The sequence below is a fragment of the Cordyceps javanica genome, chromosome 5 (genome assembly GCF_051103115.1).
Source record: "Cordyceps javanica chromosome 5, complete sequence".
In the NCBI taxonomy this organism is placed as follows: domain Eukaryota; kingdom Fungi; phylum Ascomycota; class Sordariomycetes; order Hypocreales; family Cordycipitaceae; genus Cordyceps; species Cordyceps javanica.
This window is the reverse complement of record NC_139299.1, coordinates 459,579-474,011: the sequence shown is the minus strand read 5'-3', so window position 1 is coordinate 474,011 and position 14,433 is coordinate 459,579. Positions and strand designations below refer to the sequence as shown.

Genomic DNA, 14,433 nt, shown 5'->3' with positions numbered 1-14,433 from the left:
ACCCAACCAACATAGAAGAACAAGGTCGACGCATCCATTCTTTGTAGAAAGTGACACTATCGGAGACATCTTGATTGCTACATAACAGATCATGCTGATTTTAACCGACTACCTTCTCTCTTTTCAGCTCTTCCGATTCACCTCGCAGCCGCTGAAGTTTGATCAAGCCGCCATCCGTTTCAAGTGCGATGGAAAGTAGAGGCAGTCCCTGGAGCACAAAATCGAGAAACCCACCACCCTTGCCACGTCTCCCATCTACAGTGGGAAGCAGTACAACCTCTCCCAGCCCATCGTAGACTAGTAATGGAAGGCCGTTGGGGTCCTCTTTCATGAGAAACGAATGGCCATCACGGCTCTTCCATTCCCCCTTCCATGCCTTCCAGTCATCACCGCTCTCTGATGGTAGTCTCCCTAGTCGCTGGGCTCTGACTTCATGTTCTGGGAACGGCCAGCCTTTGAGAGCGCTAATGGCCTGCATACACTGCGCCCGTAGCAAATCGCCCGTATCGGCATTTGTCATGACCACGATGCCAGATTTTGAGAGTGGGTGATTTTTGTCATGATCTAGGAACCCCATCGACAATGATCGGAAGCCTGGCTCATTGGAGCCGCTGTGCCCAAACACCGCCGGGTTGCTATCTCTGCTTTGCCAGCCTAGCGAGAATCCACCATCAACCTCGACCAGCATTTCCTTTGCAGTACTCTGCTTTAATATCCCTCCCTCTCCAGTTACCGACTTTTGTACGTCCCTGATGAGCTTCAGCAAGTCAGTCGGTGTAGTCCACAGACCCGCTGCGGCGAGTTCAGGAAGGTAGTGATGTCTGGCATCGCATTCCGTGTATCCAGTGCGATGTGCCCTTGCAAGGTTTCTGTTCTTCTCTTCTCGTGAGTTGTAAAATGAATGAGTCATCTGGAGAGGTGTCAAGACAATGTCCTGCATGAGGGCCCGGTAGCTTTTGCCACAAACGGATTCCAGAATGAGTTGAAGCAACGTAGATCCTGCCCCAGAGTATTCGAATTTGTGGCCTGGAAGGGAGACCAAACGAAAACGGGTAGTATTAGCAGGCATTTTGCCAGCAATGATCTCATGCATGGTCGGTACGGCAGCAGAGGATGAATAGCCTGGAAAGCTGGCTGGTGCAAGACCACTAGTATGGCTCAGGAGCTGTTTAATTGTGATATTCTCTATAAGTGGCTTTTGGCCAGCCGGTGAGCCATCGAGGATAATATCAAGATACTCTGTGGGTAGCAGGTCGAGGAGCTTTCCACCCAAAGTCAAGCGGCCTTCATCAACCAGCTTCATCGTAGCAAGGGCGTTGGCCGCCTTTGAAATGCTGCATGCTTGAAATGCCGTTTCGGCATCGTCACCAGCGACAGAGTAGCATTTAGCAAACACCTCGTCATTGTCCATGACAGCGATTGACATGGACGGGGCACCGAGTTCTGCCAGACACTGCGCAACATCACTATGGTGTGGGTGATTTGCCAGGATTAGCGTTTCAAGCTCGTCCAAGATTGTCATTTCGCTGCAACTGTAGGTGTTTTGCCCGGGTATGGGGACGCTGAGTGAAAGTCGAGCGGTAGTGGGCTTTCTTTATTTGAAGTCAATATGTTGAAAATAGAAGAATAGGATTGTACTTGCTGTAAATGACGCGTTCAACAATTTCTCGGGTCAGTTACCCGTCAGCTAGTTGCGTTCTAGTTAATGTTTGGGGAGAGCTAATAATGTCTCCGAGCACCCGCTTAGGGAAATGCCGCTTCAAAGCCTTATGTGCGCCAGACAAACTGTACTCTCTACTAGGCGCTATACTAATGACATAGAAAATGCAATCAATTATTCGATAGTCACTTTATGAGTGTGCGAGACGTCATGCTTGACAGCCGCTTGCCCTGGTGCCAACCAAATGATGAAGTAGCTTTTCTGTTTTTCATTCGGCCAATACAAGATGACAGTATTGGAAGTACCGAACAGATATGAGGTGGAGGAGCAATGACAGCCACTTTTTGGCCTCTCATTCGCCCGTGGTGCTCACATCACTGCGGGAGAATATCCTATGCTCAAGATCAGGGCGACCTGCAGTGCGGTCTTTGTAACATTTACGGCAACTCAGGCAGTGTTGTTGCAAATATTTCTGTTTAAAATAGTCACAGTCGTAATGTCCAGGCCGTAGTTGACAATGTTGAAAGCTGTGAACTTTATCATGCCCTGTGCAGGACTGACCAGATGTATCCGCCCTAGCATTGGTGATGACGAGATGCCCTCTCATTATACTTCATTCGGGCCAAGTTTCGATTATATACACCATATCCAGCAGAAGCAACTCTAAATGCAACATCATCATCCTGGAGGATTCCCTGGCGGAAACCGGACTCCGAATGGCAGCAAAGAGCGGAGGATATTGAGACTCATGGGGCACATGTGGAGATATAGAGACAAAAAGTAAAATAAAAAACTTGTTAAATTTCCCGCGTGATACTTGTTTAGTCAGAATGTATCTAAGGAGGTCGTGAAACAGCCGACGCGAGAGTGCCTAAACGCTGCTTAACACTGCCGTCACAAACGGCCTGCATTCATACTCGCTATGTGGTTGGTAACTTTTAGGATAGTAGCATATCTGAGATAAGCCACACCAAAGTAGCAGTATTATAAAATTGTAACAAGTGTGCAGAAAACTGCAGCATTCACAATTGGCAAACCACTTTACGCGCGACGCGTCTGACGCGCCCCACTCAAAAGCTCAAGCAGAGCTGCCAGCTAACTCTCACGTTGTCCATGAGCGACTAGCTATTTCGAATTGGCACGCAGGCTTAGATGAAGGATGCTGTTGGCCCGAAAAGGTGGTAAGCGATAACTACGGAATATGGAACATGGCGACAACGCCCTCGAGGGGGCCCCGCCGGCAAAGCGTCAGCGAAGCTTGGAGTCCCAGGACACAAGGATGCTCTCCGACTCGGAGGATCTCTCTATGAATGGTCACGACACAGCTATGGTTTCTCAAGCTACAGAACCCGTGCCGTTGGAAACTCTCGCGTCGACGCCCGTCACCACCCCTCGAAAGCGCGGCCGACCATCGAAGCAAACGCAAACACCGACCAAGTCGCCCGCCACACCCTCCAACGCCGCATCAGGCACAACCTTCCTCACGCCGCTCAAAGCCGCCGGGCCGAACGCTTCGACGCCTGGTCGCAACGCCGCTGACCGCTCCGCGCGTCGAAAAACGGCACGCAAGCTGCTCGAAAACGCCACCGGCGACGGCCCCAGCGACGACGATGACGCCGCCGCCGACGAGGACGAGGACCTGGCGCGAGCCATCTTTGGCGACACCTCTGACGAGGACGAGGACGAGGACGAGGACGACGTCGACGGCCTCTCGGACGGCGACGGCCTGCTTCTCCCCGAAGAAGCAGGAGGCGCAGCAGAAGCAGCGGCAACAACGACAGCAGAGACACCCACCAAGCAGAAGCGCGCGCGGCGGAGTAGACGCGCCAAGTCACCGACGCCGCCGCGCGACCTCCCCCCGCACGAAATGTACTTTTTTCACAACAAGCCCGGCCGGCCCAAGACGTCGGACAACACCCTCGCCGGCCTGCGGCTGCTCACGCACGAGGAGTACTTTGACGTGCTGGGCAGCAGGAAGGGCGCGGCGGCGGCGACGACGACGACGACGCAGCGACACGCCCGGGACGTCGAGTACCTCGAGGGCCTGCACGCCGAGTCCTTTGCGCAGTGGGCGCTGGAGCTCGCGCAGGGCTTCAGCCTGTGCCTCTACGGCTACGGCTCCAAGCGCGCGCTGCTGAAGCGCTTCGCCGCGTACCTGCACGGGCTGGCGCCGGAGAGCCCCGTCGTCGTGGTCAACGGCTACGCGCCGACGACCAACATCCGCGAGATCCTGGCCTGCATCGCGCAGGCCGTGCTGCCCGACAAGAAGAAGAGCCTGCCGTCCACGCAGCCCCTCGCCATGGCGCAGTCCATCCTGGCGCACCTCTCGTCCCCTCCGTCGTCGTCGTCGTCGTCGTCGGGGTCACGCCCGCCCAGCTCCGTCACCATCCTCGTAAACTCCATCGACGCCGCCGCGCTGCGCCGCGCCGGCGCCGCGTCCTACGCCATCCTCGCCTCCCTCGCCGCGCACCCGGCCGTGCACCTCGCCTGCTCCGCCGACGGGCCCGACTTTGCGCTGCTGTGGGACGTGGGCGCCCGCTCGGCCTTTAACTTTGTCTTCCACGACGCCACGACGTTTGCGCCGCTGGCGGCCGTCGAGCTCGACCCCGTCGACGAGGTGCACGAGCTGCTCGGCCGCAAGGCGCACCGCGTGCACGGCCGCGAGGGCGTCGCCTTTGTGCTCCGCAGCTTGCCGGAGAACGCCAAAAACCTCTTCCGCCTGCTCGTCGGCGAGGTGCTCGTCGCCATGGACGAGGACGCCGCGGGCGGCGGGGGTGCGGCAGGCGAAGACGGCGGTGCCAGCGGCGGCGCGGGCGTCGAGTACAGGATGATGTACAACAAAGCGGTCGAAGAGTTTGTGTGCAGTTCGGAAATGGCGTTTCGTACACTGCTGAAAGAGTATGTGTCCATTTATCCTCACATTGCTGCTTCACGAATTGTTAGTGATACATGCTAACGGCGGTATTACAGGTTTCACGATCATCAAATCATCACCAGTCGCAAAGACGCGCTGGGTACGGAGCTCCTCAGCCTGCCGTTCCGGCGGGAGGAGCTGGAGGCGATCTTGGAAGACCTCACGGCATAAATAAGATCTACGTAATCCTGACGTTTCTGTTCTTTCCAGACAAGTCTTGTATGGCGGCATTTCTTCTGGAAAAGTATTTGGAGTATTGTGCCATTAAGATATATCAAGATGCTGGGCCGATGCGGCATGCATTATATACATTTTCCGCAGCGGTGATGCCACCTGTATTATATATATACATTTATACGCTGAATCAATAGCAGTGATAACCACCACAAATTTCGAGGCACTGCTGTCGCTGTTCTTGCTTGGTCTCTATTTACCAAACGTTATACCCCGAGGCTTTTGACGCACGTCCACAGAACAACAGGCACGATGACATTGTCGTTGCCCCCCGTCAGGACCGCCTCCGTAACACTAGCCAGGGACGCGCAGACGCCCGCGTTTCTCGCCGCCGTCAGAGGCCCTAGCGGCTCGTCAGCCGTCGGCCAGCCGCCGATCCTCAGCCAGGCGCTCGCAAAAGCCAGCCCGACAAAGACGGCCGCCGCGAACGCGATGCTGCCTTCGAGGCTCTTGCCGCCGCCCCAGAGCCATTTGCGGTGGCCGTAGCGGCGACCGATGAGGCTGGCGGCGGCGTCGCCTAGCCCGACGCAAATGACGCCCGCTGCCATGCTCGCGTCGCGCGTGGGCGCCTCCCAGCCGGCGGCGTAGCCCTGTCCCGCACGGCCGATGGTGGCGAGGGCCAGCCAGAGAGGGATGGCGCACCCGATGAGCAGAAAAATGTGAGAAATGACGACGGGGCCGCGAAAGTCGCGGCCGTCAACGTACGGGGCCAGGAACGCAGCAATGGGCTTGGAGAGAGGCGGCAGTTGGCTGGCGCGGAGAAGATCAAGGATGAGGAAAATTGCGAGGATCAGGCTGAGGGCCAGCGCGGCATACGCCGGGTCCACGTAGAGGGCGGGCAAGAACATGCCGACCATCATAAAGTGAAAGACTTTGCGGCGAGTGTCGACCTCATAAGTGTTCTTGAGCTGGAAGACGACGAGGAGGCCCACGAGGAGGATACCGAGCCAGTAACCGGAGAGGACGAGCCGCGTCGTTGCCGCGCCAAAATGCTGCAGACGCAGCTTCTCGACCCAGCCAAGGCCAGCAACGGCCGCGTTCGGGGTGTTGATGTGATTCGGGGGCAGGCAAATCCAACGTTCCAAGTTGGCCGTGATGACTTGCAAGCGGAACCATGGGAGGTCACCGAACAAGTAGCCGAGGGCCCAACCGATAGGCTCTTGGCCCGACAGCGCATACCGCGCCACGTATGTGCGGATACCAACCAGAATCAGCAGGACAATGCAGGCATACACATAGGCTGCATACGCCCACTTTCGAACAGCAGCTTGCTCGCAGGTAAGTTTGAGAAATGGCCGCACCGACAGCGACGTAGCGCGCTTGCGCCGGCCTGATGGTGTATGTGCGCTGGCGCGACGTACAATTTGACCCGGTATGGGCAGCGTGTGTCGTCGCGAGATGCCCTCGAAGCTATCCTCGTCGTGATCCGCAGCAGCCGCAGCTGTGCCAGATTCAGCGCCGGGAGCCGTCAACGTTGGCCCCAGCGTTCGTACTCGGGCCGGCGTGCGAAAAATCGGACCACTCTCGGCTTCGTCCTCGGACGTGTAGGCTGTTGAGTAGGCAGGATCCTCGGGCTGCAAGCCGCGTAGCTCGGCACGCAGTCGTCGCAGGGAGAGCAGACGCAACAGGGACTTCCAAACAGGAGACTTCTGGCTGCTGGGAAGTCTGCGGAAGCGCCACTTGGGCACGCGGGCGAGCGCAATGCCCCAACGGATCACAGCGCCGCAGAGGACGAGGACACCGAGGCCGCCGCCCCAAAGCAATGCCTTGAGGATCTGCATCTGCGGCGACTTTCCAAGAACCAGGACGTTGATAAGAGCAATGGAGAGCAGCTGTAGCTCGGCTGTCAGCAGACTGGTGGTGGTCAGGCAGTGCAGGAGCATGCACAAGGTTCTGTGTAATGGATATAGTAGAGCTATAGCCTCTGCCGATAGGGGTAAATTGGCCGAATCTTGATGCAGATACCTGCCAGTATCTTCCCCCCAGAATAGAGGGAGACATGTGACTGCCCACTGCAGTGTGTCGTAGTACGCCGTGTTCTCGAGCTTTGGGAAGAGCTGCTGCGGGAGGGCGCTCAGACTCAGAATGATATTGGGCAAAAGGGCGGCTAAATTGTCGACGGAAATCAGGAGTGATACCAGAATTGTTATAGCTGGCGGGTATAATAACGGTGCAGGGTCAAAGTTTGCAGGTATCGTAAGTGGTAGCCATCGCGCGGGGCTTCGTTTGCGGTAGGACCATACGAGAACCCGAAGAGGGTACACGGCTGTGAGTGTGGCGGCAAAGCAAAGGAACAGCCTTACATCTGTTCATTGTAAGCGGGAAACGCGGATATAAAAGCTGGACAGTATCTACCCTTGTTCCATTTTTGGTATATAGGCGCCACGTGCGAGTTGGTGGTGACGAATGCGCCGAGGAGGACTAAGATGCCCCCTTCTGTCAGACGCCGCACGACATTGCGATAGCGCCGGAGCGGGCTGAGCAGTATATTCCCCGAGAGGGACGCTTTCGGCGCTGCGTCCTTGCCGAGAAGGGGCTCCTGTTCCTCCTCTTCGATGACGCAGGGCGAGACGGGCGTCGCGGTGCCGGACAGGACCTCGTTGCGTCCCCGCAGCCCCTTGTGCGGCTTGGACCTGGGCGCCGGCAGGCCGCGCAGAAAGTGCTCATCGTCGGCCTCGGTGCCACTGTCGCTGACAGGCGTCGACTCCTTGGAAAAGGCCAGCGGACGACTGGGCAACGGCTGCCCGAGCCGGGTGGTGGTCCTGGACGGCGGCGGTGCCAGGTGGTCGCGGTCGCTGGAGATCTCGCTGTGGCCGCGGTGGTACGGGTGCGGAGAGCGGTTCAGTGCGCGCAGCTGGACGTTGTCATCGAATTCAACGCCTCCGAGCCGCTCTTTGGAATTGGGCTCACCCATGGCAGATGGCGGCGCATCGATCGGTGAAGGGGATGGAGGGAAGGACTTCTGCGGTTCGAGGGGGTAGCGACGGCGCGCGCGCGTACAAGAGCTTCCCAGGCTCAGCTATGTCGTACGTAGCTGATGACAACCCGCGGTTCCACCATGCGAAGGGAGGTCAATTGCAGTCAATATGCACGTCTGAACAAGGTACTATCGACAAAATTCGACCATGAATACCTTTCATCGACTAGCCGCCGGCTGGAGGGGAAACAAAAAAAAAAGAACTGTGCTGTCACATGAAAGCACCGCGGTCTGGGTAAGGGCTCTCTGCGTGGGACAGCTCGATGACGACGGGCACAGGCTTGTCAGCGCCACACGGACGCGCAAGTTGCGCAGTGGGTTGAACAAGAATCACGTGAATCATCTGCAGGCTCGACCTAACCTACCCCGTCGACTGCTGAAAATTGTCGTAATCATGTCTACCTTTTGTGATTGGCGATTTCTCTCGACAGAGCCGAGAATATATTATTTACATGCAAAGCCAATGCGGTAAAGAGTGAGCAGCCATGCTGTCCAGACACGCAAGATGCAATATCAGACCAAACCCGCAGCTTCAGTGGAGCTCCAACGCAGTAGCAAAGTGACGACGACCCACCGGTTGGAGAACCAGCGCGGCCATATCTACACCAGGAGAGCTGTTTGGCCTTGTGAAGGCGGATCATCAACCAGGGGATTGTTTTTTTCTATGACCGCCGTTTCCGACCCGGCAGCATGGTAGGAACTGTAGTTAGTGGAGGGCTTGCGGCTATGGTATCAGACTCGGTTGGTGACCAGGCCGCATGTCAATGAACGAATCGACTCTTTGAGAGCCCATGTATAGTTGCTGCTCTATACAAATGTTATGCAAGCGACAAATATCCAAACACCGTTGCGAAGAATGACGTGCCATGGTGGATGCCAGAAGCAGTTGAATCAAGTGGTCGGCGCATTGAGGGGCATTCTGCGGCTCCTCAACCTGGGCGTGCGTCTATCAGTCACGACGCGGAGCGCTCGGAGAGGAAAAGATTGCAACAAGTACGACGCGAAACGGCCTTTGTTGCTATCAACCTGCTTTTTACCTTATTCGCCTGTGACCTGCCTGTGTTTGTCGCTGTCTATTAGATAGGAACCCGGTTGTGTCGTCCAATACGTCCGCCAAAGCGACTTGGTTCAAACAAGCGAGGTTGCCCCTAAGTGGAAACGATTCAGAGGGGTATAGAACTCTGTACTGGTTGGAAGTTTCGCTTCCCGAGTCCGCGCTGGCGCGGATTGGCAGTCAGGCTGCAGAAGCAGGTCTGTCGGGGATTGTCTCACCTGCCGCCAGGGTTTGCCAGCTGAGGTTGAACGAGACGAGATAGGCTCCGGAAGCGATGACGAAACGGTGATGGATACAGAAAAGAAAGTATTCAACGTTCATTTGCTGATGTAATGAGACACGAGATGTCGGACTATTTACAGCGACTGACAATAAGTAGCTGGTGGCTCATCAGTCATGGTCGAAAATTTGGCGCGGGGGTCGAGCCAAGACATCCACGGTGAGGATGGTAGGCGCAGCAGTTTGGGCACCACCAACCCAGACAATAGATAGAGCCGACTGGCAGGCAGGCTGGGTTGGGCCAGGTAATAATGGAATCCGGAAACTACTAATGATACCTCTAGCCCAAGCAGAGCCTCACAGGCGCCGCCGAGGCCAAGTTGTGGTGGAGGATCGGACCAGGGGAGCCCAGTAACTCAGCTGGCAAACGCCAACATTTTTTTCTTTCCGGACCTATCGGCTGATGGTTGGCTTGACCTGTTGGGCGGGAACAGAGTTTAGCGGCGCAGTCGATGCAGTCGTCGCTGAAGCCATGAAACCACCAGTCCAGCACGCATGCCTTGGCTGTGGGCACGGTCCGCGCGTGGTGGGTGGGCTGAGACGTATTCGAGCTGGCCAGGTAAGCTGGAAGAGCTGGAAGAGCTGGAACTGTTTTCATGCAGGCGGCGTGCTCTGAAGCAAATGGTCGGATTCGGCGGATGTCGCCCGGGCGGTGGGGGACAGTTCCCTCAGAGTCCCTCCGGCGAAGCTCAGGATACGGGGAACGGAACAGAGACTGAGGCTGAGACCAATGCCGCTAACTAGTTAGTGTGGCCCAGCGTGCCGGATCGCGTCGCAGGGTGGCAACCTACGTATTGCTAGTGCATCGGGTAACTAGGTAGCTATTTGTAACAGGAGACAGGGCTGTTGCTTGCGGCGGGTGTGTCTGGTGGCTCAACCTCTGCATCTGATGTTTTCTTCGTTGTTTCGCCGTCGTCGGGGTAGGAAGGATTGGACTCGCAGGACGTATGCGGACCAGAGTCTGGAAGGTCGGCATGGAACTACGCCAATGCAAGTCATATTCTGCAGCACACGGGAAATAACTCGTCGGAGAATAAGAAAAAAGAAAGGAACGAATGCAATACAAACGGGATCTCAATCGTCGCTCGTTCGTAATCACCCGCGGTGACGGACTGGAAACCTTGAGACAATGACGGTCGCGCAGGGTTAACGGGTCTAGCTTGGCTTCGCGCTAAACGGGAAAAGGGCAGCGAAGAGGTTGGAGCTTTGGTTTCTGCAGTCTCGTATTCTTCCAAGGTATTAGGTGGCTTGGCTGACGCTGGGCTGTCCCACTGGCTGGACTGTCCCACATTAGCTGGGGTGCTGGTGCGTGCTGGAGGAGCCGCACCAAAGAGCGAGCCTAGCTGAGCTGGAGAGCCATGCGGTGGGGGGGACGGAAAGATGAGCATGATAATGAAAAGACACACAGGGCAGAGTGGGAAACAGAGGAAATCTGGATGTAAAGAGCACAAGAAAGCCAAAAGAGACAAAGAATGAAAAATAAAAGGATAGATATTAACAAGTTTCCGAGGCCATGCAGGCCGTTGAAGACGCCGGCTCATAACCTCCGGAGGGGGCTGGCAGTCATCGTGATAAGTTAATATACAAGCACCCGGTGCATATACATGCAGCCCCAGCTATATATAACCTGTACGGAGTATACAGTATCCAGGCAGGGATCACGGACACGGAAACGCCGTTGTCGCGCGTTGGGGCACCGACTCGGGTAACGTTAGTAACTACGTAGTAGGTAGTCCACCTAACTGCCTGCTGGTTCCCTGCCGACCGACCCCGGCCATGGCCTTTTGATGTTTCCAAAGGCGTCAGATACTGGCGACTGGGTATGATAATAAGATGCGGTCGGTGTGGGCCCAGCCCGGTCGGTGGCGTCAGATGTGTGAATCACGGAGGCCAGTCTCTTCCATGACAGCTGTCATTGTTGATGAGAGAGGAGAAAAATATACGAGGAAAAGGTGACAGGCTCGCTCTCTGGCTGTGCAGCCTGATCCGTTTAGTGCAGCAATTGCTTTTTGTTGCTTTTTTTATTTTTTATCCTAGATTTGTCTTGTCCTCTTTTTGTCTTCTTGGTAGCCCACGCTGCGCCGTTGCCACCGTCCTACTCGTTCAAGTAAACTGAGCTGCGCCGCCAACGCATCCATCTTTGCCATCACCACCCACTCAATTAGGGTATGGCGGCGACTTTTTTTTTTCTCCCTCTATTTTCTTAAAATATCCACAAACTTTCCCACCCTCTCCAAGTTAGCTTCCGAGCTAACAATCGTCACCTCACCATCCCTCGTGTAAGAGAGCTCCATCGACGCAACACGGCCCCTCTGCGAGCCACCGGGACGGCGCAGGAAGAGCTTAAGAAAATAAATCAAGAGGCCGGCCGCCCCATTGTCCCATTCACACTTGGACCCATCGCCACATGCAGATGAAAAGAAAGCGGAGCATCTCAACACTGCACTGCCAACTGCGAGCCCAAGTAACTACCAGCCTGCCAGCCTGTCTGCCTGCCTCCCAGCTTGGCTCTCAGCCCAAGCAAACGCAGCCACCCCCCCAGCGACACGCTTCCGATACATTGCCTACCACCCATTTCCTTGCCTTGATTTCTACCTGCATCTGCATACTCTCTTCGTCCACATCCTGCTGGCTACATTACACCGATCTCTTCTTCTTTCTCCTTTACTTCTCCATCTTACTTTCTCCTCTCTTATTGCTTCTTTCATCCAGCCCTCCTCGCCCTCCAATTATCCTTCACCATCCAGCCAAGGCTTGCCGAAAACCCGTCCCTCCCCCACAACCTCGCTCTGATAAGCTCACCCACCTCTCTCCCACTTCAAACGCCTCACGCCCTCCTCGTCTTCTCGTCTTCTCCTCCGGCCTCCTCCAGTTCATTTGCCCACCTTTGAGCCGTCTCGTGTCTGCCAAGTTCAAAGCAATATAGCCGCCGCATTTGGCTTTTTGGGTCCTGCAACCCACCCCGATCTCTTGTCGTCATTCAAACGACTTGGCCTACCTTTCATTGTCGCCGCACAGCATCGCACGACCTATACGCACACACCGCACACACCACACACACACACCACGCCTGCACATCGCGCGCTCGCAAAACTGCTTGTACCCCGTCTAAAGCAAGCCGAAACCTTTTGGGGCCGCTTGTTCCCACTCGGACCTTGCTTCTTGTACACCCTCTCTCTTTCTCTGAACCTTGCTTACGGTTCTTCTTCTTCTTCCTCCTGTCCCTCTTCTTTTTCTTTTCTGCATTTTATATACAGAAATGTCCTCCGACATGCAACACGACTACTCCATGGAGGCTGGACTATTGAGAAAGCAGCAGCAGGAAGAAGAAAAGTCGCAACGTTCTGCAAGAGGTTTTGGAGACCGTACCTTTGGACATCCTGATCTTACCCCTACCGGAGCCCTGGACCAGGAGAACCGCACAATGTCGCCTCGTCGTCGATTCATCCTCATCGTCTTGATTGGCCTGGTCGCCATGATGGGCCTGGCTGCCGCCACGGGGAAACCTTGTCTCGGGGCTGTCCAGCACCGCGGCGTTGACCTGGGGAAGCGTCAAGCGCCTGGGAGCAACACCACTACTCCTCCCGCCAACTCGAACCAGGCCAATGACGGTGGCCAGCAAAGTAGTAAGTAATTTTTCCACTTGGAACGACTGCAGTCTCTCGCCTCTGGTGAGATTGCCGTTTATTCCTTCCCACGCCAATTGAAGTCATCTTGACCAGTTCACGGCTTATACTAACACCTCCCAGGTGGTGGCGCTTCAACCATCGTCAACACCGTCACTTCCACCGTTGTGACCACAGAGACGGTTCACCAACCCGGTGGCGGCAATCCTACCGGATCTTCTGATTCTGGAACCTCGCAACCTGGATCTTCCACGACTGTTCCCACGCCTCCTCCAAGCTCATCGCAGCCCACTTCGTCCTCCACGACGTCTTCGCCATCAAGCACCCCGAGCAAACCACCAACATCTACCCCATCCAGCCAGGCACCTCCCTCCAGCACGGACACCTCGCATTCGACTTCGCATTCGACCCCTCCCCCGGTCTCCTCCTCGGGTACGTCTCCTACAACTTCCACCAACGAAGTTACTTCTTCTTCTTCTTCCTCTTCTTCTAAATCTCAAACTACTGTCTCATCTGGTACGTCTGTACCAGAATCGTCCGAGTCCTCCTCCCCTCCACCTCCTCCCACATCTTCTTCTTCACGTCAGTCTATTTCTTCCTCTTCTTTTCCGGAAAACTCGTCGACTTCATCTCCTCCACCCCCATCTTCTCCATCTTCATCTCCCGATACTTCGCGTCAGTCTTCCCCTCCAACTGCATTTCAGGACAATCCCCTCCCCCCCTCGTCTCTAAATCTGCCTTCTCCAGAATCTACTACAAGTACTGTTGGCCCAGGACAGCCAGACCGTCCTACGCCTCACGAAACTAGTTCTCTTGATTCACGTCAGTCTATTTTGCCTGCCTATGTATTTTTGCCTTCTTTTCTGCCTACCCAATTCCCGTCCAGTGCGTTTTTCACACGTTCTGGGTTCTCCAACCATCCAAGGGTGACCCCGTTCTCCTTCCAGTCATTTTTTCCCCTTTAATGTAACCCGGCTTTCATTTTCTGGCCCTATCTGTGACTTTTCTTGCCCTCCTCACCTCTTTTTTTTTCCGCCACAGGGACACTCAACCGGATTTGTTTATCGAGAACCACTGACAGTTGCAATTTGCGTCTGATATATCTTGTACTGAGTCTAACCTTCTCACAGCGCAACCAACTACCTCTTCTCCCCCCGAAACTACTCCTCGTCGCACCATTACCACCGGTACCATCACTACCTCGAGTGCTGTTCAGGAAACGATTACGCGGACCAACGGCGAAGGTGGTGTCGAGACTATTACGTCAACTTCTTGGGTCGAGATCCGCCCTTCTTCGACTGACACGGCCGACCCCAGCTTACAGAACGCTGCCAACGGTCGTAGCGCTGGTGGTGTTGTTGGTGCTGCCGTAGTTGGTATTATCGCCGGCGCGATGATGATATAAGAGTGGCAGATTGATGAAAGATGCGCGGCCATTCATGCATCACCATATTTTACGTGAAGGAAAGGTTGGTGAATAGTCACTGGTTTTCACAGCGTCATAGCACACAGTTTTGTTTTTATCTCTCCTTTGTTGGATTTAATTGGGTTTTGAAAAGATAGATGGATCGGTGCCGAACACGGGCGGCCACACTGATTATGATGATAATGTCCATAGACTAAATTGCACATGCACGGATTACGATCATGGTGTATCGTTTTTAACGTGTATTGAATTCGAGATAGCCA

At 55.2% G+C, this 14,433-nt stretch overlaps 4 protein-coding genes across 4 annotated transcripts; 2 read left to right on the top strand and 2 right to left on the bottom strand.

Annotated features, from left to right (window-relative positions):
- Positions 1 to 100: 100 nt before the first annotated feature.
- On the bottom strand, positions 101 to 1,426 carry V2A60_007380 (serine hydrolase domain-containing protein; the record flags this gene model as incomplete). Its single annotated transcript, XM_083258665.1, has 1 exon — positions 101 to 1,426. The coding sequence occupies one exon, from the start codon at positions 1,424 to 1,426 to the stop codon at positions 101 to 103; it is 1,326 nt and encodes a 441-aa protein (XP_083114791.1).
- Positions 1,427 to 2,861: 1,435 nt separating this feature from the next.
- Positions 2,862 to 4,745, top strand: V2A60_007379 (origin recognition complex subunit 2; the record flags this gene model as incomplete). The annotated part of the gene is made up of 2 exons (XM_083258664.1): positions 2,862 to 4,558; positions 4,631 to 4,745. 2 exons carry the CDS (start codon positions 2,862 to 2,864, stop codon positions 4,743 to 4,745), a joined length of 1,812 nt encoding a protein of 603 aa, XP_083114790.1.
- A 269-nt stretch (positions 4,746 to 5,014) lies between these two features.
- On the bottom strand, positions 5,015 to 7,722 carry V2A60_007378 (dolichol kinase; the record flags this gene model as incomplete). The annotated part of the gene is made up of 3 exons (XM_083258663.1): positions 5,015 to 6,701; positions 6,774 to 7,113; positions 7,164 to 7,722. 3 exons carry the CDS (start codon positions 7,720 to 7,722, stop codon positions 5,015 to 5,017), a joined length of 2,586 nt encoding a protein of 861 aa, XP_083114789.1.
- Positions 7,723 to 12,377: 4,655 nt separating this feature from the next.
- Positions 12,378 to 14,149, top strand: V2A60_007377 (uncharacterized protein; the record flags this gene model as incomplete). Its single annotated transcript, XM_083258662.1, has 3 exons — positions 12,378 to 12,744; positions 12,868 to 13,176; positions 13,875 to 14,149. The coding sequence occupies 3 exons, from the start codon at positions 12,378 to 12,380 to the stop codon at positions 14,147 to 14,149; spliced, it is 951 nt and encodes a 316-aa protein (XP_083114788.1).
- Positions 14,150 to 14,433: the final 284 nt, after the last annotated feature.